This window comes from Anarrhichthys ocellatus, unplaced genomic scaffold (genome assembly GCF_004355925.1).
Source record: "Anarrhichthys ocellatus isolate YVR2014 unplaced genomic scaffold, GSC_Weel_1.0 scaffold53, whole genome shotgun sequence".
NCBI lineage: Eukaryota > Metazoa > Chordata > Actinopteri > Perciformes > Anarhichadidae > Anarrhichthys > Anarrhichthys ocellatus.
Window position 1 is genome coordinate 2,785,284 of NW_022280083.1, and position 22,197 is coordinate 2,807,480.

Below are 22,197 nucleotides of genomic sequence, written 5' to 3' on the forward strand. Positions count from 1 at the left end.
TACCTGTCTGTCTGTCCCATAGTCTGTACCTGTCTGTCTGCCTTATAGTCTGTACCTGTCTGTCTGTCTTATAGTCTGTACCTGTCTGTCTGTCCCATAGTCTGTACCTGTCTGTCTGTCTTATAGTCTGTACCTGTCTGTCTGTTTTATAATCTGAACCTGTCTGTCTGCTTTATAGTCTGTACCTGTCTGTCTGCCTTATAGTCTGTATCTGTCTGTCTGCCTTATAATCTGTACCTGTCTGTCTGCCGTACAGTCTGTATCTGTCTGTCTGTCTTATAGTCTGTATCTGTCTGTCTGCCTTATAGTCTGTACCTGTCTGTCTGCTTTATAATCTGTACCTGTCTGTCTGTCTTATAGTCTGTACCTGTCTGTCTGCCTTATAATCTGTACCTGTCTGTCTGTCTTATAGTCTGTATCTGTCTGTCTGCCTTACAGTCTGTATCTGTACCTGGACCTCTGTTGCAGATCAACTAAAAACTTACTGAGATTTGATGTACTTGATGCTCTTTTTACCTGGTTCTGTTGGATTCTGTTGGATTACCTGGTTCTGTTGGATTCTGTTGGATTACCTGGTTCTGTTGGAGCGGCTGGAGGTCCTCCCACCGCTCTGCACTGTTTTATTCTGGAAGGAACTGTCTCCGCTGTCGTTGCGTTTGCGACCGAGGGTAAACTGCAGCGTGTGATTGATGCCGAACGGTCCGTCCTGGTCCAGGCTGCTCAGGTCCACCTCCGCCGGTCCCACCTCTGACAAGAACAAGCTGTCTCCCTCCGTCAGCAGCTGATTGGTTGAGATGTTGATGAGCAGCTCTTCGGGGCCGATGCGGCCGTCCAGCAGGACCCTCCAGATGAGGTTTGGGGAGTCTGGCCCCGTATCCAGGGGCCCACCAGCAGGGGCAGGGATGACTGTGCTGCCTGTATGGCTGCTGTTTCCTTCTGATGGATCAAAGTGGGAAAATTCAACTATGCATGGAGAGCAAATCAATATCTCTTTCAAGTATGATCTGTTCTTTTGGTCATGTTGCACTAGAGAACGTAATTTACATATTCAGCTCAGATTTGAGGACTGTTTCTTCTGAAGGAAGGAAACCTAAACTTTCCTCTACTCCCCATTGGTCCCTGCTTATTGTTTCTTTGTAGCTGTAGACGTCTGAACACACCATAACATCAAGAAATGAAAAGTCAAAACACATGCGTTGGTGTTCCACATTTCCACATACACAACATACTTTATTCAACTTTTATTGTCAAGATATTGTTGTCAAAAAGACCGCTTTTCTGACAGATAAAGGCGCCATTGTACACACGTACCTATTAATCTGGTAATTCAGCGCCTAGAAGGATGCTAAATTCATTTCGTGGGACTATTGTGATTGATTAGCTTTGAAGATGAGAACTTTAAAATTACAATTTTTTGCAGGAAATTTCAAAAACAGTGAATGCAAAATATCAGAGGAGAAGTGAAACAGAAGAGGAAGACGAGGAGATAAAGTCAGCGCTGAGTGACGTCAGGCCTGTGCAGAAAGTGTGCGGCGAGCCTTTCAACCACTTCCTCCATCTCGTCTCACCAACCCGGAGCGCCGGGTGTAATGGCCCCCCTGACCGTCTGCTGAGCGAGCTGAGAGCCCGCAGGAGAGGCCATTACCGCTCATGTTTGTGATGCAGACGTTTTTTAAAAAGGGAAAAGAATAAAAAAACACAAAACCAACGAAACTCTGAATTTTTCATCTGCCGCTGAATCCGCTTTATGTGTCTGCAGCATGAATAATGCAGAGCTCCAAAGGGCCATCTCACACACACTCACACACACACACACACACACACACACACACACACACACACACACACAGAAAGAGAGAGCGAGATGTAAAATTTGACCTATTTGTCTGATCGGCCAATGGGCCACTGATTTATCCTCTATTTATTGTTCTCTCTCTTGGTTACATTTGCCTTTTCTATGTGATATTGTCGCTCGATCGGGACGCATTAAAATTCAGCTGTCAAGGCTCCGAGATCAGATCTTACTCGCATCGGGATCCGAGGTTCGTGAGTTTCCGACGAAAGTCCAGCAATTTCTACCCGTTACATGTAAACAGTGCTTTCAAAATAAACTTCCGTCTTCACAGGAAACAGCTAGTTAGGTTTAGGAAAAGATCCTAAAATTCCTCTTCAGGTTTCGGAAAAGATCATAGTTTGAGTTAAATAATTTTGGTCTTTATGCTTCCTGGTTCATGATTAAGCGGATCACATCAAACTTTATTCTGTGGGATATCTACAAATTGCAGCACATTCATCCTGTAGGTGTAGCTTAAAACACTGTACGAGATAAAATAAAAGCTTTGAAATAACGAAAATAACTGGACTTTTATCGTGGAGAATTACGTGAAAATGTGTTTATTTCCAAGTTAGCGGAGATTTATTAACGGCTAGTTAAGGATAAAACCAGTCTACTACTGCAGGTTGGAAGGACTTTTATTCATTATTATTTATCATTTTTATTGTCCCTTTATTATCAGAATTCAAAGGAAATGAAATGTGTTCATCCATCGTTTTACAGCCGCTTCTTTGACCACGAAATGTATTATATCAGGAAGGTTGCATTGAAGTGTCAAGTGTGGACACACATGTGGAGTTGTGATCTGGAGCATCTAAACTCAAAAGTATCACTGAAAAGACAAACATCGTATACTGATACGACACACACGACCTCAGGTGTTACAAACAGTCCTTACCTGTAAACTTTGGGGCAGCCGCTGCGTCCTGGTCGCAGTCGATGGCCGCCGTCTCCTCATACACCTCGTTGGTCTCTTGGCCCTTCTGCCCGTCGGCACCTCCCGGCTCCAGCTGGCTCTCGGGGGCCGCCTGATCGTAAACACTGCTGTTAGGGGCCAGCGGACCCACCACCTCCACCGAAACCTCTCCGGCTGAGGTGTCAGATCCGGTGTAGACGGGAGGGGGCGGGACGGGTGGCAGGGAGTCTCGGAGGACGGTGTATTCGTACGTGATGTACGGCGTGCGGCCGTTCTGGTTCCACACCTGAGTGACGAGAAAACAGCGAGTGAAGGTCGGGTCAGTTTATACAGGTTTCAGACCAGGAACAAGGAGAGTCAGTCACAAAAAAGACATTGCGGTGCGTTGCGGTGGTCACCAATCACTAATTGAACAGTGAGCTCCATGATGATGAAGAAGCAGCAGGTGAGCATGGAGGAAGAGTTCAAGCGAGAGAGGCGGGTGGAGGAAGGTTAGGTGTACCAGAATATTGATGGCCTGGTCGATGGGGCCTTTGGCGACGATGTACTCGATCCCGGTCTCGTACACATCCATGGGCCGGCGGTACTTGAAGACGGCGCCGGCTGCGTGGAAGTTCTGGGGACTGTCCACTTTGTAGGCCCCATTAAAGAAGAAGTTGCCCGCTTGGTCGGTAACAGCTGGGGGACAAGATAAAAGAAAAAAACATGCTGCATTTTCCCCATCAGGTTCAAATTATTACCAAAGAGCGTTAATTGTTACACACTTGTTTTTGTGTGTGTGTAAAATCGAGAGATATAAATAGTGTGTGAGGAGCAGGAGAAGAGAAGTACCCACCTAGAACATCGGCCGACTTCTTCCTCTCAATGATCTGGATGTCCCATGATCCTTCAGGGATTTGAGTGATGAAAGAGTAACCTTGATGACAAGAAATAGAAAGAAGCCAGCGTCACCTTACGCGTTTAAAAAATATTTTCATGTTGTTAATTTAACCAAGAAGAGTATTGTGACCAATCTTGATGACTTTAATTCACTTCTCACTAAAATGTTGTGTGTATATCAGGGATAAAGAAAGTCAAAATTCATATCCAGTAATGACGTATATTTACAGTATATGTGTATACATTTATATATGTATTGGTGGGTGGACAGCCTGGGACGACTGAACCCAGAGGCTCACCCAGAGTCGTGCCGCCGCGGCGGAAGTTTCCGGTGACTCTGCTGCAGCTGCTGCCGTCCCCCTGACAGACTCCACACTTATCCAAGGCGTTGGAGGAAAACAGCACTCCGTCACATCCGATAGGCTGAGCAGCAAAGCAGGAAGTGGAGGTGGAGAAGATAAAATTAAATAAAAAATAAAAATCTCCTATAAATCCTGAATTAATTGAATTATGAGAGATAAGATGGTAATGATGCAGATTATTTTGTAATAATAAAGAATGTGACATAAAATTAATCATGTTAAAGAATATTTCTGTCTGATAAATATTAATATTATTGTTTTAATTCATTCATGTTTTACTGTCTACCGTCATGTTTTAATGTTAAGATTTTTGGCCAGAGCATTGCATCAACATTAAAGGGAAAGTTTGCCACTTTTTCCATGGATGTCCGATCAGTGCTGATGGTAAATTTAGTCGTTTGAAGCAATAAGTTCACAGCTTTCCCTTTAATGAGTTCCTCGTGTCACGTCGGCGGTATCTGGATTATTTGCAGCCTCAGAAATTTGAATTTGACAAAAATCAATAAAATGTTTGTAACACAGGGCAGAATATTAGATGATGGGTCTGTCAGACAGACAATGCACAGGGGGATAAAGCTAAGTGATGTGATGCCAACAGAAGAAAAATAAACACATACCAAACAACACTTTCCAATATCAGAACAGCTAAAAACAAAGAAACATGACTAATCTCTTGTGTGATGGTGCTGGCTGTTAAGTGATGGATTTATTGAACAAAAAATGCACCAAGGGAGAACAGAAGAGGCCATGCACCACACATAACACATTTTAAGGGCAGAATATTTATGAAAAGTCACAAAGAAGCAGCTTTTTAATTTTGAATCTGAACGCCCTGGGGTAACTAGTTGTGGTCATTTCTTGGTTGGACTTTTGGCATGACCGTGTAACGCTCTCGTTTCTATTAAAGTTTTTTTCTAACTTTACACCTCTGACAGACTTTCAGTGGTGCTGAAAACTAAAGTGAAGTGAAACTGTTCGAGGGTACAAAGTAAAAGGAGAAGCTGGACTCACCTCACACTTACCGTCCACGCAGACGCCGCGGTAGCTGCTGTATTTGCAGGACGTGCCGTCTCGCGCCGTCACCATCAGCTGCCTCTGGCCATCGGTCGTGGTGCAGTGGAGGTCACAGGGGTTACTGGAGATGTGAACGTAGTCATCTGGAGAGGAACACAGGTCATCTTACAACCAATAACACTGGAACCATTTCTACTTGTACCTAAATCTTCCTATTCACTGCTAACTCTTCTCAATGTTGCTACTAAAAAACACTCATACAGCGTTTGTAGCTATACCTACGAAAAATGAAAGAGCTGTAATTTATATATATATTCCAGGAAAGCAAATAGTAAGTTATCAACATAATCATAACCCAGGAAATGTAAACAGTAGACCGCTGTTCATGCCCCGTGTGAAAGAAGTAAATGTTGATTTATTTGTCAGATACCGTAGTTATTTTGACCCAAATCACAGTCTTTTTCTAAACCTAACTAAGTATTTCATCATCTTTTCCTAAACCTTACAAAGTAGTTTAGTTGCCTAAACCTAACTATGTTGATTCCCGTGTTGACAGAACTTTATTTTGAAAAGACTGCATGTATGTAATGAGCAGGAATTTGCTGGACTAGAATGAGGCTTAACTTTTCCTAAGCTATCACACAAACCGTTGTATCAGGTTACGTTGACAGAGAACTCGAACAATGGATTCCTGGGGGAAAGTCCTGTGTCTGTTTGACCCGTCCACCACATCTCCCCTCCACACTTAGAAGACTTTGTGACTCGTTATACTCGTTACTATAACTCGTAACTTTCAATAACGGTCGCTCATCGTACCACGCCACTTGTTGTAACCAAATACAAAAACGTCGACATTCTACTTATCCGTGGTTTGCAGAATCCTACAATGCCACAATGTTTTCTTTGAGACGGGGCTGTGTTGAAAACAGTAAATGATATACTACAGAATTCTCTGTGGGTTCGGCAGAGTCCTTTCATTCATTGATCATATAAAATATATTGATTAGTGGAGCTTGATAAGTGTGTCAAACTTCTACGTCTCCTTTCGTCTTACTTCTCACATTCTCGACAAACTTGAAAGGAGAGATGGAGTCTTTTGATCCCTCATCACTCCTCCAACCTTTTGTTTTAATAATGACTCACCAACAAGGTATTTATTAGAAATAGGTTATAAAAGAACATACTACGTTAACAGGCAGTTACAGTTTTAAAGAAGTGATTTAAAGGATGCTACTGTTTTGGATGCAGGGCATGTCGAAGCTCAGCAGCTCAGACAGCAAAGACCTCTGTCACCTCTGGTCTGTTTAATAGGGTTAAGAGAGTTGTCAAGGCGTTTTATGAGTGTTAATACCAGGATACAGAGGTTTCCACTGGTAGTTCCTCCCGTTGAAAAGCTGGGAGTTGAAGGACCAGCACTGCTCCTCTCTGAAGCTCCTCCCAGTGGCAGGACATTCCTGCAGTGAAGAGAGAGCACAGACCATTAAAAACAGGTCTGTTTCACACTTGTTAAGATTCCGTTTTACAGTATGTTATACAAATAAATTATCTTTAAGCGTTTATTTGTGCAGGGATGGTTCCCTGAGAAGGCATGATCTTTCTGAGCCCCGCCCGGCTTTACTTTCAAACAGCTACATACAGTCATGCCTGCAGGCCGCCGGCCACAACCGCAGTCCTCTACTGTCAGAAGGACTGTGTTTGTTTTAATAAAGATGTGAAATGAAGTGATGAGAAAAATTAACCGCAAGTCTTTGACTCACTTCAGCGTTGCAGAGATGATATTTCTTAGCCGTTCCTGTACATGTCATGTTGTCTTTCCCAGCTGCGACTTTCTTTCTTTGGACAGAAAACAAGCATTTGGAGAAATAACAGCAAATTTATATAAAAAATAATATGGTTGAGAAGTTGCGTTATTATCCGTCAGCTAATCTTAAAGTACACCAATCTACAAAATGAATCCATCACACGCACACACACACACAGTGTAACTGAGCGTGCTTGTGCATTTGTGTTTCCATGCATTCCTATTACTGCCAGTATAACGTTTTAAGTGTGTGATCAAGCACACGTGTGTATCTGTGTGCATACACACATGTTTACAGTACATTGTGAGGACTCACCTCCATCTGAGGACAACAAGCTGGTCACCATATTGTTAAACTTTAATTACAAGTTTTAAGACTTGGTTAATAGAAAATCTGGAGAAAAACTCTTATCAAGAGTAAGATGAGAATATCGATGAGTGGTATCCATCTTAGTCAAACTAGTCCTTCCAAGGTTATGGTAAAGACACTAGTAAATAAAACAAAATGGACTGAATGTTTCACTTATTACATTGTGTGTACAGTATGTGAAACACGCTGCAGGTCCTTTATAAAAAGTTCCAATGAAAAGGAAACTTGATGGAGAGAATAAATAATTCCATAAGAAAAAAACTTTCTAAAATGTAAAGAATTACAAATGTGTGTGTGTGTGTGCAGACTGACTGACCTCTGTTTGAGGCAGTGTCTCTCCTGTGACATCACTCCCCCTCCACAGGCCCGAGTGCAGGCTGTCCACTTGGCCCACTCCCCCCACCAGTATGTGGTCACCTCCAGCTCCTCCTCCAGACTGTTGGACGCCACGCCGTCCTCCTGGAAACACACACGCCACACAAACACACATAGGTTATTGGTTATAGTCATAGCATTACTCATTATTTTCAGTATTGAGACCTATGGAGAGGCAGCTCTTTGTAGGAACATTTAAATCTGCCATCATTTTGCAACAAACCAAAATGTTTCAGCTCACATCGGTATTTTTGAGTTGTAAACTAAATGATATAATGAATTTACAAAAATATTCAAAGAGGGCTGCACGGCCATTGCAACAACCCAACCATGAGCTCTTAGGCTGGGTTTTGCACAACTTAACCTTTCTGAGACAAGGCCTGTACATCTCAAAGATGACTGTATATGATTTGTTGCAGTTGGTAAATCTTTGGTCCAGAATCTCAATCCTGCCACAGTAATAAACCTTACATGTGGCTGGTTCCTTTTTGTTTTAACCTTTATCTGTGTCGAGGGAACTTTTTAATCTGGGGCACTTTTGGCCCACAGCCAAGCTGCTACTGCCAACATGGACCAATGAGTTCCTAAACCCAATCATATTCATATTTCCTATTTCATAAGTCACATAATGTGAACTCAACCTTTCAGTCCCATTACATCCTTTTTCAGTTTTTCGGTTAACTTATTTGTTATATCTTTACTGTTTGAGTACTTATTTCTTATGCTTGTTTTCTTTTTACTGATGCCTCTTGTTGTTGCACTATCACCTTTACTGCTGTAATACTGCAAATGTCCTCGCTGTGGTACTAATAACGTATTGTTATCTGAAAAAGGCAATCTGCTATAGTAACGGTAGTAGCAATAGTAGTAATGCAGGTAATAGTTGTAGTAAAAGCAGAACTGGCATTTAACTAAGCACATTCAATGAGGAGTTGTACCTAACTGTACAATTTTGAAGTATTTCCATGTTATGCTACTTTATACTCAAGTACATATATTTTATAACGTTAGTTACTAGTTACGGATATTTTTACTCTGTGGTATTTCTACTTTTACTTACGTAAAACATTGACGTAAAAGTATAATTTGTACTAGCCGTTGTGGTAGTATTTGAAACACTAGTCTAGTATTTGTTGTAGTATAAGTTGTGGTGTTAGGGACAGTAACAGCAGTTGCAGTACTTGTGATATTTTAATAAGTACTCAGATGTACACAAATGATTGGACGGTCAGAACAGAGAGTATCAGAACCAAATAGAGTCACAATAAATGAGCGTCAGAGTGTTTTGTTCTGAGGCTCCAACGTGTGAAGACGGTCAGCACTTCACACATTCCTGATGTGCAGGAGCAGCATTGTTTCAGGCCGATGGCTGCGTCCCTTCATTCAGACAGATTCATCAGAGTGACCGCTGGAATGTGCACTGAGCTCCTTGTAAAGGTGTGAGACAGAGCAGCTGTGAAGAGAGGACGAGAGACACTGGAAATACCAGACAGAGAGCGTCAGTGAGAGACACAGACAGATGAGTGCAGAGAGAGCGAGACAGGAAAGAAAGAGAGAAACGGATTGGTCGGCTGATGGATCAGTTTGACAGCAATTTATCAGAGTCCTCAGATTATTTTTTAAAGTTGGGATTTACACTTTGCATGTTGTTTCTTTTTTTGTTTTAGACTTTAAATTCTTGGTTTCATTTTACTTTTTTCAGATCTATTCTACAAATACTCCAATCAAACATTTGCTTATTTCAGTCCTGAAATTGTCTTTTTTTCACATGAGGATATTAACATATCTGTCAATGTATTAGTGTAACTAGTGTAGTTAAGTTTGAAGTTTCAGATGAAAGTAAATATGGAAGCAGCCTCAGGATACGGTACGCCTGTAAATAACGTATGAAGAAACATTACTGCACCTGAAAGAGAAACCTGTAAAATGGAGACAACATGCTACTGGTTACATAAGAGTCTACTTGAAAAGCTTCCTACTTGGAAAACAGGATTAATACTCAAGAATGACCATGAATGAAATAACTAATTATGTTTATGTGACTGACCCACTTAATTGCAAACTGGCAGAGTTGGAAGAAGTACGCAGATCTCAAGTAGTAATACCACAGAGTAGACATACTTTCTAACAAATGAAAGTACTGCATTCAAATGTTTACTTCAGTACAATTGTTACAATCAAAATATGCTTAAAAGAAAGTATTTATAATGCTAAATTGCCAATTTCAGAATAATGTTGAAATAAATGTATTGATTACTTTGTGTTCATTACTTTTATGTTGCTGCTGGTAAATGTAGTTCATTTTAATTATTTTACATACTTTATTTTCTGTGCAGGTTTTAAATCTCTCCTATGTGGATAAATTAAGTTTTATCTAAATTTATAATAACACATCATCATGTATTTATTGATTTTATTTTGTATTATTATTCTGCAAAGTAACATAAGTTATCAAATGAATGTGGTGAAATAATCGTCAATTAAAATAGAGGATGCAGTTTTGTTGTATGGGAAAGTAGATTTTAGGAGACCAGGCAGCTGAAAGATAGATGGTGAAGTGACATGATGGAAATGTTACAGTCAGTCTTCTAGTCACAGATAGAGGAGGAGGAAAACATCAGTTTTCTATTAGCAGAGTGTTTTTCCTGTGTGTTGTGTACCTGCAGCCCTCTGGTGGACGGGTTCCCCACAGACACGGCCAGCATCAAGAAGCCCAGCAGGACCACGCCCGTCCCTCCGCACTGTTCCCACGACCACACCCTCATCCTGGTCAATCAGAGACAGAGAGAGAGAGAGACAGAAAGACAGGTTGAATATGTGGACAAAAACGACAAACAGTATCTAGTGATAGAAGAGACCTTTCTGGTACTAAAAGTTCCCAGGTCAACGCTTATCCTCAAACAATGGTTTGTATGATATTTAATCAAAAGTTGTTTGTTACGTAACTATGTAGTTAAGCAGGTAAGTTGTGGAACAAAAGTAAATTAAAACAAGCTTTTGGTTCAGCATGGCATGCAAAAGTCTTGTGTTTGTTTGTTTGACCCAACCATCCTTCCTACTCGTTTGTCGCTCGTCATCTGACTTCTTCAGAGGCGAACGTCCTGTCTCACGCTTTACGTGGGTTTTATACAAATTATCGTGCATTACTTTCCATAGGTATAAATACAGCCTGAGCAGCTTAGGGCAAGAAACTGAACTCTGACCTTTTTGTTTAATGTATGCAGTATAGATTGTATATAATTAATGGATTTAGTAACCGTGATGTCACCCAATGGTTTGTGGTCTTCGGTTTTTAGCCATCGCCATCTGGGTTTTTTTTCAACCAGAAGTGACACGAGACTGTGGAGCTAAGCACAACCAAATGCTGAAGAAGACATTCAAAGCGACCAAAAAGGTTACAAATAACTTTCATGAACTGAAAACACACTGAAAGGGTTAAAGTTTAAATACAAAAATAACGCCCAGACCGGACAGCATCATGATAGAGACCTGTCAATCACTGTGTAGCCCCGCCCTAAAGCATCCCCTGCTTTATGGTCTGTGTGACTCTAAATGGACCATAATGTACTAAATGAACATCATGCTGTATTGAAGAAGACTTGAAACTAGAGATTGAGACCATAAACTCATGTTTACAATGTTTACTGAGGTAATAAATCAAGAGAGAAGTAGAGTCATTTTCTCATAGACTTCTATACAACCAGAGGAGTCGCCCCCTGGTGGACACTAGAGAGAATGCAGCTTTAACACATGAAGCTTTGGTTTCACTTTTCAGATCGGAAAGGTTGCGGCCTTGTACATTGTTACATAATTTCCTGGATGAAAAATAAGCAAAACATTTGTTTGTCTTGGGAAAATCCACATTTCTAATGGTAGTAAAATCAGGACCCTTGATTTTAAAACCATCAAGGAGACTTCAACACAGAGAAAAATGTCACACTTTATGGTTTCTGTCTAAATCTTCCTTGTGTTTTAAATGAAAGACAATCATCTGCCAGGAATCAGAAACCTCTCAACACTCAGACCAACGTCATACATGGATGGTTTTCACCAAACACACAGCAGCCAATGTTATGACTGATAAAGGGAATTTGGTCCAAAAACCAGTCTGTGTTTCTGATGGAAGCACCCAGTGATGAGTCTTCAACAAAGGCTGAAGGGTATGACGGGAAATATCTTCACCACTAATGAGTCCTCGTGGCAATAATGACCCACGTCCAGACTCTCATGTGAGATGTGGGTGAAAGCATATTGCCGAGACGTGTGGGTGTTTTTACACGTTTCTCCAAATTGAAGCTCCTCAGCTTCCAAACCCACAGAAGGGCCTGGAGTTAGATTTTTTCTTTTTTCACGCCACGAGAACACATTTGTGGTCGTAATATTTCCTTTACGACTCTTTAGTGAAATCCCTCGCCTGTAAGAACATCTGTGGTTGTTTAGGAGGGGATACCTGAAGAGCTGCTGCTGCCTGTTACAGACAGGAGGAGGTTTGACAGAGAATCACATCAGTGTTGATCCAAGAAACAAGAGGCAATACAGCAGGAAGTGGACACACCCAGCACGTAATTAGGTGCAGAAAGCTGTAGCTGCAAAAGTACTGTTCTGTACTGATCACTGATTTAACACCAAAAAAAAGAACTTTGGTGGTCCGATGAAAGTATTTGTACTGAACTATGTAATGTATCCTTATTTTTAAAATTGAAGAGGTAAAATGAATGCCCTGGTCTCACTCCCAGGGCGTCAAATACCAAGGCTTGGTCAGTGGTCCCCAACGTCTTGATACAGAAGCTCAAGGCACCTATTAGTGTGTGTATGAGACGCACCGGGCTTTAAACTAACTCCAACGTAAACCCATCTGTGTTTCTTACCCTAACTCAGTGATTTTCTTGCCTAAACCTAACCATGTTATAATGTTTAGTACATGTTAGGTTAACCACGACCCTTTCCCAACACTATGTGTTACAATGTAAACCTCGACTATTTATCAATGTTAATCATGTGTAACAATGTTAAACACAACCGTTTCACAATGTTAACCACGTGTTACAACATTGACCGCTTGTTGCAACGTTTGCAACCATTTCACAATGTTAACCACGATAGCGTCTCAACGTTAACCATGTGTAACAATATTAACAACTGTTTCAAGAAGTTTACCAATTGTTACAATATAGCCGCGACTATTTATCAATGTTAACCACGTGTAACAACGTTAAACGCGAAAGTTTCACAATGTTAACCATGACAGTTGTTCAACGTATACCACGTGTAACAACGTTAACCGCTTGTTACAACATTTACAACAACCGTTTCACAATGTTAAGCACGTGTTACCTTTTTAGTTGGATACGACATAAAAGGCTGCCCTCGGTGCCGTAATAGTGACAACGGGCCCAATCACCAAAATATGATGAGTAGAGATGAGATCACGTTGACTGTTTAATTTCACTTCAAGGAACTATTGAACATTTGGGGAAAAACACGTATTTGCTTGCTTTCTGAGAGTTGGAAAGAAGATTGTTATCACTTGCACATCATGTGCATTAAGTTTGGAGCTGGAGTCAGGACATGTTTAACCTAGCTTAGCATAACGACTGGAAACAGGGGAAACACATTAGTTGTATCCTGTGTTTTCTTTCAGGGATTCTTGCCGTCTAAAAGCATCCTAGTGCAGTCACATAAACTCCTGCCTAGCTCACATTATTGCCTTAATTGCATTAGCGTTGTATCTTGTGACTGTATATAAAGCTGGGAGCTGAAAGATGCTCTGGATTACAGCATCAGGTAAACACGCTTCAAATGCAACCCAGTACGCACTGTCAGGTCCGAAGCACGTCAGGGAAAACGCCGGCGAAACAACGGCACGGCAGCTTGACGCACATTTTTCTCAGATAATGCGCGCTCGCTGCAGGTATTTGAGTGTGCTGGCAGTCCGTGGCCGGCTGGCGCTGGCAGGTGGAGGGCGACACAGACGGGCTGTTGAGAGGCCGCAGGTGTTGGAGACGGGGGAGTTGGACGGCGGAGGGGCCCGTGTTAAAGTTAAACAAGCCCCAATGTGCTGGAAGGACGAAGGTAAGTTTCCGAGGACTTTACACAGGTAGGCCTTTGTTTGGCTCCTCAGACTGTAAGGAAATGTAGATGTCTGTATGTAAAGGCTGACATGAACAGGCACAGACACACAGGAAAAGGAGGGCTCCGCTGTTGTATATACGAATTCAATGGCTCAATGAAGCCTTTGATTTGTTCAACTTTCTTAAACACCGAACCTAAAACGTATGTTTAGAGTATAAAACACACCGTGCTGTCTGCAGGATATCCTGCAGCACAATTCGATTTTCTTTCTCGATTTGTATGATCAGTTTGTGTCAAACACATAACTATGTTTCATTAATATATACACCAGTTATGCCATTAGGAAAACGAGAAGATGGGCCATTTCACACAGCAAAAGCTGTTAAATAGCTGTTAAATCTATTGTTTAGGCCATCGTCTGTAAACATAACTTAATGCATCAGGATCTTGCAGAGAGGGGAAACCTGCATCTCAAATGTAAACAGCTAACTGTGACTAAGAAGCTGTGTACTTTATGATCATTTGCAAATATTTTAGTGTTTGTAAGACACTGATTATACAAATGGAAAAGTACTATGTAGTAGCTAGAGGGGTAGTTTGAGATGTTTCTAGGTGCCTTTCTACAGTCGAAAAGAGTATTCTGTTAAAGTATAGAACTAGTGAACTATAATGAAAAACATCCTTAAAAACACTCTGATGAAGTTCTTCGACTCTGCTGGTTTAGAGCTTTCATACTGATCCTTAAACCTAAATGTATAGAACCACACTGAGTGTGTGGCTTCAGACTTGTACAAATGCATACATGCACATGTTTACATACTTTAAGAGTATTCATACATAGACACACATATTGAAGCATTCTAATGCATTGACAAACGCACAACGCACTGATGTTGTGTCCTTTTGGCCTGAACCTAAAATCACCTGATGAGGAAAAATAAAATGTGTAATGGAAATTCTCATTGAAAGCAGAAAACACAAATCCACTAAAATATTCAAGTTTTTCAGACAAAACTCGAGGGAAACACTCTCAGCTGCAATGTCTGAATCAGCAAATGTCGGGGGGGAGCTGAATGATTCTTGGAGGCGTTCACACGCATATGCCGCTTACACACACACACACACACACGCACAGACACAGACGTAGACGGAGCTTCTAGGAAAGGGTTCATAGAACGTCCCGTGTCCTCAGGTCCAGTTAGGCAGCCTTGTTAAAATAAGCAAACAGCTCGTCTCGCCCTGTTTGCAAGTCTGGCTTTCTCTGGCACTAAATATTGGTGACAGGTGTCTTAAGGCAGGCGCAGCAGCACCTGGACTTCATTATCCAACCAGACGCAGCTGGAGCCCGGCCAGCTGCCAAACGCACACACAGACACACACACACACACACATGGAGGAGACGGACACTCAGTCAGACGCAGCTGCACATGTGTATACACTCAGCCAGTGGCGTGACTGAGTGCACACACTCACACACACACACACATGTTGGCCACCGTGCACGCTCATGCTCATGTGCATGTACAGGTATGCAAATGGCCTCGCGTGGTCTCCTAAAAAATTACGTACAAAGAAACTGCGTTGTCAAAACGTACGTTCTCTCGGATTGCGTTACAGGACTGTCACTCAGAATTCCGACGTTTGTGTCAAAACTCAACGCTGACTGACTTTAGTTTGCGTCTGTAACTTAAATAATGGAACTAGTTTACTTATTTTAAGCCAAACTGTGATGTTTTACTAAAACGTAATTGAGAATGCAGTTTATTTGTAGGCCTATGGGAACGCCATTTTTGAAGTAGACAAGATTGCATGAATGAACACACAGAACACTTTCTCTTACTCAAAGAGACTCACTCTTCATGTCTGCTGCTGACGCACATTTTTCCAACCATGCTTGAGAGGACCATCATTGACACAATCTCCCCTAACCCAAAGTAGACTGAAGTTCTTGACAGTACGACTAACCAAACCTTCATGCTTCATATTGTTCAGCTGCCACCCCCACCTTCATGCATCATCGAAACACACACATTCAGTTGTGTAACACCTGCATGGTGTAAAAAGAAAGTACATAGGCTAAGTGCCACAGAATAATCTGTGAATGTTGACCAAAACTTTCAAAATCATAATAGTTTTTTTTTTGATTTTAAATTAGAAGAAAACCCCAAAAACGAATTTCATTGACATTTGATGAAAGATGGAAAAGTTGCAGCTTGTTTGACCTGCTGTCTCTGTTGGAATAAAACCAACTGTTGGGTTTAGGCAACAAAACTAAGAAAGTTGAAGGTTGAAAGTCCTGTTTGTTGGACCCACCAATAGTCGTCGTTTTGCATATTATAAAGTATGTCACTTGCTCTGACTGTTGCTTAGTCACGTGGATGCATTTTATCTGTGTCCAACCAGGAATAAGGATCCTAATTGATTTTCCATTGGCATTATTTTCATCCTCAGCAACACGAAAAAAGTGACAGTTTGTGTCCCTGTACAGAAAACCAAAAGATTTAATTTGGTGACTATTTCACTGGGCTGAAGTATGAAGAGTGTTTGAGAACAGTCTGAAGAAACACGCCCCTAACCTCTCTCCGGCTCACACACACAACTAGAACCGGCCCGTTGCCTTTTCCTCGTGCAGACGCGGTCTTCCTCCTTCCTCCTCCCCTTTGCTGTCGTTTCCCAGCCGGCCGGGCACAGAGGACAAAAGTAAACACAGTCCCCCTCATCCTCCCCGTCTCTCCCCTCCCCTCACCCCTGTGCCTTCCCCACCCTGAAGGCCCCCTGGGGCCCCTCGCCTCGCCGTCTTGTTTTTGTAGCGCTGGCAGCCTCAGCAGACAGACAGACAGCGGTAGTCTGTCCCCTGGGAGGCTGGACTGGAGCAGTGAGACCGATATATCAGACCGGTACAGGACGTTTATTATCTAATACAGGATATCAGCCAGCCACCATTGACCACCTGTCATATGAACATCATGCAATTTAAATGAAAATGTCTCGCAGGTTTAAAATAGAGCTAAAATTATAAACCAACAGCGTCCCGGCCCGTCGTTGGGCTCGCCAACAGGTGCTCCTTATTGCCCAATCACAGGTCCGTCCGGACCAAATGTCCCCCAGTGTCGGTTTCACCGGACTGGAATCCCGTTAACACAATTTCATCCGCATACATGAACATGTTTGTTTACATGTCCTTTAGAGGACCTACATCTTGTCACTCACTGAGAAGCAGATCAAGAAATATCATTTTTAGATGGTACCCCACCATTTGCAGAACTAACAAATGAGTTCGGTTTTGGAAAAACATCATGGTTGGGCTTAAAAGAACTACGTACTGTTAGGTTTAGGTAACAAAATGAACGTTAGGCAGCAAAACCACGTAATTAGGTCGATGAAAACTTTCACAAATGTTCGGTTTGGCAGCAAAACCTCAACGCGGAGTCAGTGTGGATGAATGTCCTGTGTTTGTTGGACCTGCCCACCATAAGTGGTCTTTTTGGACATTAAATACTACGTCACTACCTCTGATTGTTGCTTAGTCACGTGGATGCATTCAATTTGTGTTTCCACCACAAAAATAATGAATTACTAATTGACTTTCCATTGGTGTTATTTTTGTCCTGAACGACACGAGAAAAAAAAAATGGATGTCTGCTTGTCAGCGGGCAGACTCATCCCTTCTGCTCCATGAGCCAAACTGTCTTCTCCTTCCTCAGTGGCCGTCTCCTCTCAAGTACACATGCAAAGTGGAAAATGGATCGAGGCTGTCCTCGGCCTCTTGTATACAAAAAAAGATCAAGAGAGCCAACAGACAGACAGCTGGGCAGACAGACTAAAGAGATGGGGGAGGGAGGATGAAGGATAGGAGACGGAGAAAGACTCAGAGGACGGGGAAGCGAGGCAGTCTGAGAAGTTGAGGAGAGGTCAGTGGGGCAAACAGAGGCCAGGGTGGACGGCTCGCACTTGAACTCTTTGACATATTTATTGACTCGCTCTTCCCAGGAAAACTCAAACTCAGTTCATCTGTGTTACATTCACTCGCAACAAGCTCGAAAGGACTCCGGAACAGGTTCTCCTGAAGGCAAGAGAGCCGGTTAGTGGTTACTTCTGACCACCAGACTTCTCGGAGCAAGTCTGTGAAGTTGGTAAAGCTGCCACTCCAAAGAAATACAGATTCTTATTTATCTACAAACTACACAAGGACTGCTGCCTTCTCATACAGTATCAAATACTCATGTTCAAGACGTAACAGGTGAAGAGCGCCACCTGCATAAAACTTATCCAAAGAGAAATACTACATCTGTATCACAGTGTCACCATCCTCTAGACAAAAAACATTGTATTTAACTTTATTTAGTCAAAACAAGTGTTTGGAACATACTGCACCATCTTTGAATGTTATCAGCCAATTGAACGGCCGTCATTGGTGGTCATCAACCTTGTGAATGTGGGCTCGAAGGGGTTCAGTCACATTCATTCCTCTGTTTGTGAAGGAGTTTCAGGATTTAACTCGATGTCATGAAAGGTGTTGCCCTGAAGTCTGCAGCCGGCGGTCTTAGAACTGAGACACTGAGAATGATGCTTCTGCATGATTCCATGACAAGATCTGAGACACAAGTATAAGATGATACACACCAAGTCTTTGACCCAAATACAATGCATGCTGGGAACATTCCTTCAAATGAACGCATGATTATGAGTTAATTTGAATGTGTAAACCTTAAGTTGACTTGACATGAAACTGACATCTATGTTACTACCGTCCGTTACTTTAACACCATTTAAATGGCCGTTTTCCATCCTATTTCTATCAGTGCTGGTTGCATAAGTATTAGCAACAGTTCTCAGTATGAAGATTCAAAAGCCGCCACAAATTGCAGCCTTCAAGGCAACCGTTAACTTGAATCAGCACCTTTGTAGAACCGTCTTTAAAGATGAATGAAGGTTGAATTTATTGCAGGATTGGACTCCATCAGTTTTAGCTAGGTGTACCTAATAAACTGGTAACTTAGTACAGTTCTTTCAAATGCAAACGTCTTACAAACTTTCAATCAAATCTTGACGTCAATATATTTTCAACCTGCGAATCTCCAAATCAGAGCCTGAGCTTCTACCACAAGCTCATCATCTGAAAGGACTCCGAACTTTAATATTCAACCAAAATGTGCTCGATGAAAGGTTTTGTTTTACACGATTAAGAGAAAATTCAGTAAGTTTATATCCTGTAATTCTCTGCAAAAATACAGACTCCACAGTTTGACAAGCAGCACTGGCACACATGTTAGCCTTCACCTCACCAGTTAACACACACATCTCCTAAGAGCTGACAGGTTTCAAGACAGACTCTGGCCTCTCCAGGCACACACACACACACACACACACATGCATGCATGCACAAAAACACACACTCCCCAAAGCCAGTCAGCATTATTTAGTGAATTTGTTTTGGTCTGGTGCAAAACACAAGTCTCATTTGCTCTAGTGTACCTCGTAAATACACACACACACACACACACACACACACACAGAGCAGATGCAAACCACAACAACACATGCCAACACACACCATGAGCACACAGAAAACACACAGCTAAGCACACAAACTCAAATATTTACCCACTCACCTCGCCTGCAGCAGTCCAAGGGCTCCTCGGTCTGTGTTGAGGATGCCGCTCACTGTGTGAGTATGTGTACGTGTGTTTGACTGTGAGTGTGTGTGTAAGTGTGTGTATGTGTGTGTGTGTGTTAGCGTGCCAGCGACAGCGGTGGTGTGTTGTGGTGTGTTGGTGAGTGCTGCTGTCGCTGTGGAGTGAAGAGGGAGAGACAGACAGACAGAGGGAGGAAGAAAGAAGGGGAAGGGAAGGGAGGGAGGTAAGGTGTGCTCTCCCTGTATCCCTTCTCCTCCTCCTCCTCAGCAGCAGAGGGAGAACTGTGGGAGGATCACAAAAGCGACCCGTGCTCTGCTTTCTTTCTCTCTCACCGTTTGTTTTCTCTAAATCAGAGTTTATTAGCATCTCAACTCTACTGAAGCACAAATGAAAACTCTACCTTCCTCCCGTCTGCCTCATCTTTGCTCATGAATCTGCTGTTGGGGTGAAGAGCTATGCTCTTGAGTGGACCGCCGTCTTTCCCACAGTGCTCTGCTCCCAGGGGAGGTGGTGTCCTCCACCTCACTGAGCTCCGATATCAGTGTCCGCAACAAACTTTCTCACTCATTTTTCTTCCCATTTTTCTCACGCCTAATTCCGTAATTCTTTCTAAAACAGACGTTTTTCCTTTATTGTTGTTATGTTGTTCATAAACTCACTCTGGAGAATTATGTATCTATTATACGATCAAATCTGATTAATGTGTTGTGTGTACACAACTTTTTTCTGAATGAGGATCCATTAAGATTGTTGTTTTTCATGCACAACGATCATTTTGGTTGAAAGTAGTGTACAGATCTCCAGCAAGCGTGTCTCCGTCTCCCCTCTCAAACAAAGAAAAGTTAAAACTCCTTCAGTTGTCCCAGTTCGTGTCTAACTTCAGTGGATCATAGCATGACTGGCATAGGATTAGTATGCAGATGCTGTGGTGCAGAAACAGACTATAGCTTTTAGTATTGCCGAAATACCAGAAATACCTTTTTTTTTGTGAGGCAGCTGTTGACAGGCAGAACTGTTGGTTTTGTTGGTTAAAACTAACTGTTGGTTTTGCAAACAAAAGCATGAAACCAACAGATAGCATGTCTTGACTATTTCATGAACTGCAGTGAGACTGTTTTGAAATGTGACATTAAGTGGACACATGACTACTTTGTGTTTTTTGTAAATACACACTCCTCCAGTGCGTTGAAGCATGATCTGCTTTTTTCCTTTTTTCAGGTGAAATGCTCCTTTAAGTGATGGTGAACCAGGGATTCCTCCTCCTCCGGAACACGCTGGGAAACACAGAGGACAGCCAAAACCAGATGGGGAGGAACGTCGATTCAGACGGAGGAATGAGAGGCAGAGGAGGGACGAGTGAATGATGAGAGGAGGACGAGCAGACGTCTGAGGACCACCGTGTCTGCCCACCATGTCGTCTTCCCCTCTGTTTCCTCATCTGTCTGTCTCCCTCCCTCCCGCTTTATTACAGTTTCTCCTTTTTCTCCATCATGTTTTTTCTCCATCTTCGTCTGCTGTTATTTCTCACACCTCCCTCTCTTCCTCTCAGTATGTTTCTTTCTGTTTCCACAGCTGTCTCTTTGCAGCTTTGCACTTGTTACTTTCTCGATCTCTTTGTTTAATTCATGTGCACTGCTCAGTTTGGATTCCTGCAGATTTTGTTGTTGTTTTTTTTTCGTTTTAAAATGTTTCATAGAACAGTTATAATCCTTGATTTGGCAACACTTGTGGTTACCGGTGCAGTGGAGTGATACACATGTATCATACAAACACGCATCCATTCCTCTCCGTCGTCTTCGTCTGCTGCCGGTGTGTCTGTTGGCTGCATTAGTCGCTAGATTTAGAAGCTGATAGACAAAATTTAGGGAGGCTGCCAGACCAGAGGAATAAGTCCTGCCCCCCTCCCTTCCTTAACAACACCACCACTGCCACCAATTAAAGCCCACCACCTTCCTCCAAAAAAAAGTTAAAGTGTGCTGCACAAGGGCTTACAACACTCCCACGGGTGTGTTTTTGTGTGTGCCCATTTGCAGCGAAGTCTAGAGTTATTAGTCTTGGCGCATGCAGACAAATGAGCAATTAAAGGCGTTATAACCACAACCGCAGAAAAGGGGGGGGCGCAAATAAAAAAAAACATTGCAGTCTAAAATGTGTGATACAGAACACTCCTCTTCCTGTTTTTTTTTAGCCTAAACCTAACCTAGCCTAAACCTACCTGATAACTTTTGGTTTTATTGCCTAAACCTAACTGATGGTGGTTTTGTTGCCTACCACCTACGTGGTATGAAATGCTCCATTGTCATTGGAACAATGGGCTCAGATGTGACCATTGTTCCAGCCATATAATCCGGGCAAGTCACATGTCTTCACCAAAGTTTCCAGAACACTGAACCCCTGAAAAACAGGAAAATTGCAGAATATCTATTTTGTCCACTATTAAGTTGGTAAACAACAGTGATGGCAATGAACAAGACATCATGTGATAGCACTCAAGTTGAGTCTGCAGATGCAACTGTTGGTTTCTTCCCATTGTGTTCATGAATCTAGTCTTTTTTTCTCAAACAGTCACAAGCACTGAAGAAACCAAATCCATCTGGAGAATACGGGCATTGATCCCACTACCTCTCGCATGCTAAGCAAGCACTCTACCATTTGAGCTAATTCCCCTCTTTAAAAAGCATGTGGGTAGAATCGGCGTAGCTTGTCTCCTCCTCCCGTCTACATAACGCTTTTCGACACTTTCCATGCCTATGTAGACAGTTTGGTAGGTGACTTCGATCCGACTGTTGCTGTAAAAAGAGATCTATGGAGGACGAGGTTGCCGAGTGGTTAAGGCGATGGCCTGCTAATCTATTGTGCTCTGCATGCGTGGGATCGAATCCGTCCTCGTTGCAGTCCACTTCACTTTAGTCTGCCATACCTACGTGGTATAAGACGC

At 42.3% G+C, this 22,197-nt stretch overlaps 1 protein-coding gene across 1 annotated transcript in view; it reads right to left on the reverse strand.

Moving 5' to 3' along the window:
- The window catches only part of ttc16 (tetratricopeptide repeat domain 16), a 26,492-nt gene extending 7,154 nt beyond the window's left edge, over positions 1 to 19,338 (reverse strand). The window contains exons 1-11 of the mRNA XM_031870602.1: positions 19,236 to 19,338; positions 10,212 to 10,317; positions 7,493 to 7,635; positions 6,763 to 6,838; positions 6,357 to 6,459; positions 5,003 to 5,148; positions 3,929 to 4,052; positions 3,586 to 3,666; positions 3,253 to 3,428; positions 2,733 to 3,036; positions 573 to 936 (exon numbers count right to left, since the gene is read on the reverse strand). Coding sequence (XP_031726462.1) covers positions 573 to 936; positions 2,733 to 3,036; positions 3,253 to 3,428; positions 3,586 to 3,666; positions 3,929 to 4,052; positions 5,003 to 5,148; positions 6,357 to 6,459; positions 6,763 to 6,838; positions 7,493 to 7,635; positions 10,212 to 10,316 — 1,622 coding nt within the window. The 5' untranslated portion in view covers position 10,317; positions 19,236 to 19,338. The remainder of the gene's footprint in view (positions 1 to 572; positions 937 to 2,732; positions 3,037 to 3,252; positions 3,429 to 3,585; positions 3,667 to 3,928; positions 4,053 to 5,002; positions 5,149 to 6,356; positions 6,460 to 6,762; positions 6,839 to 7,492; positions 7,636 to 10,211; positions 10,318 to 19,235) is intronic.
- Between the last annotated feature and the right edge of the window lie 2,859 nt (positions 19,339 to 22,197).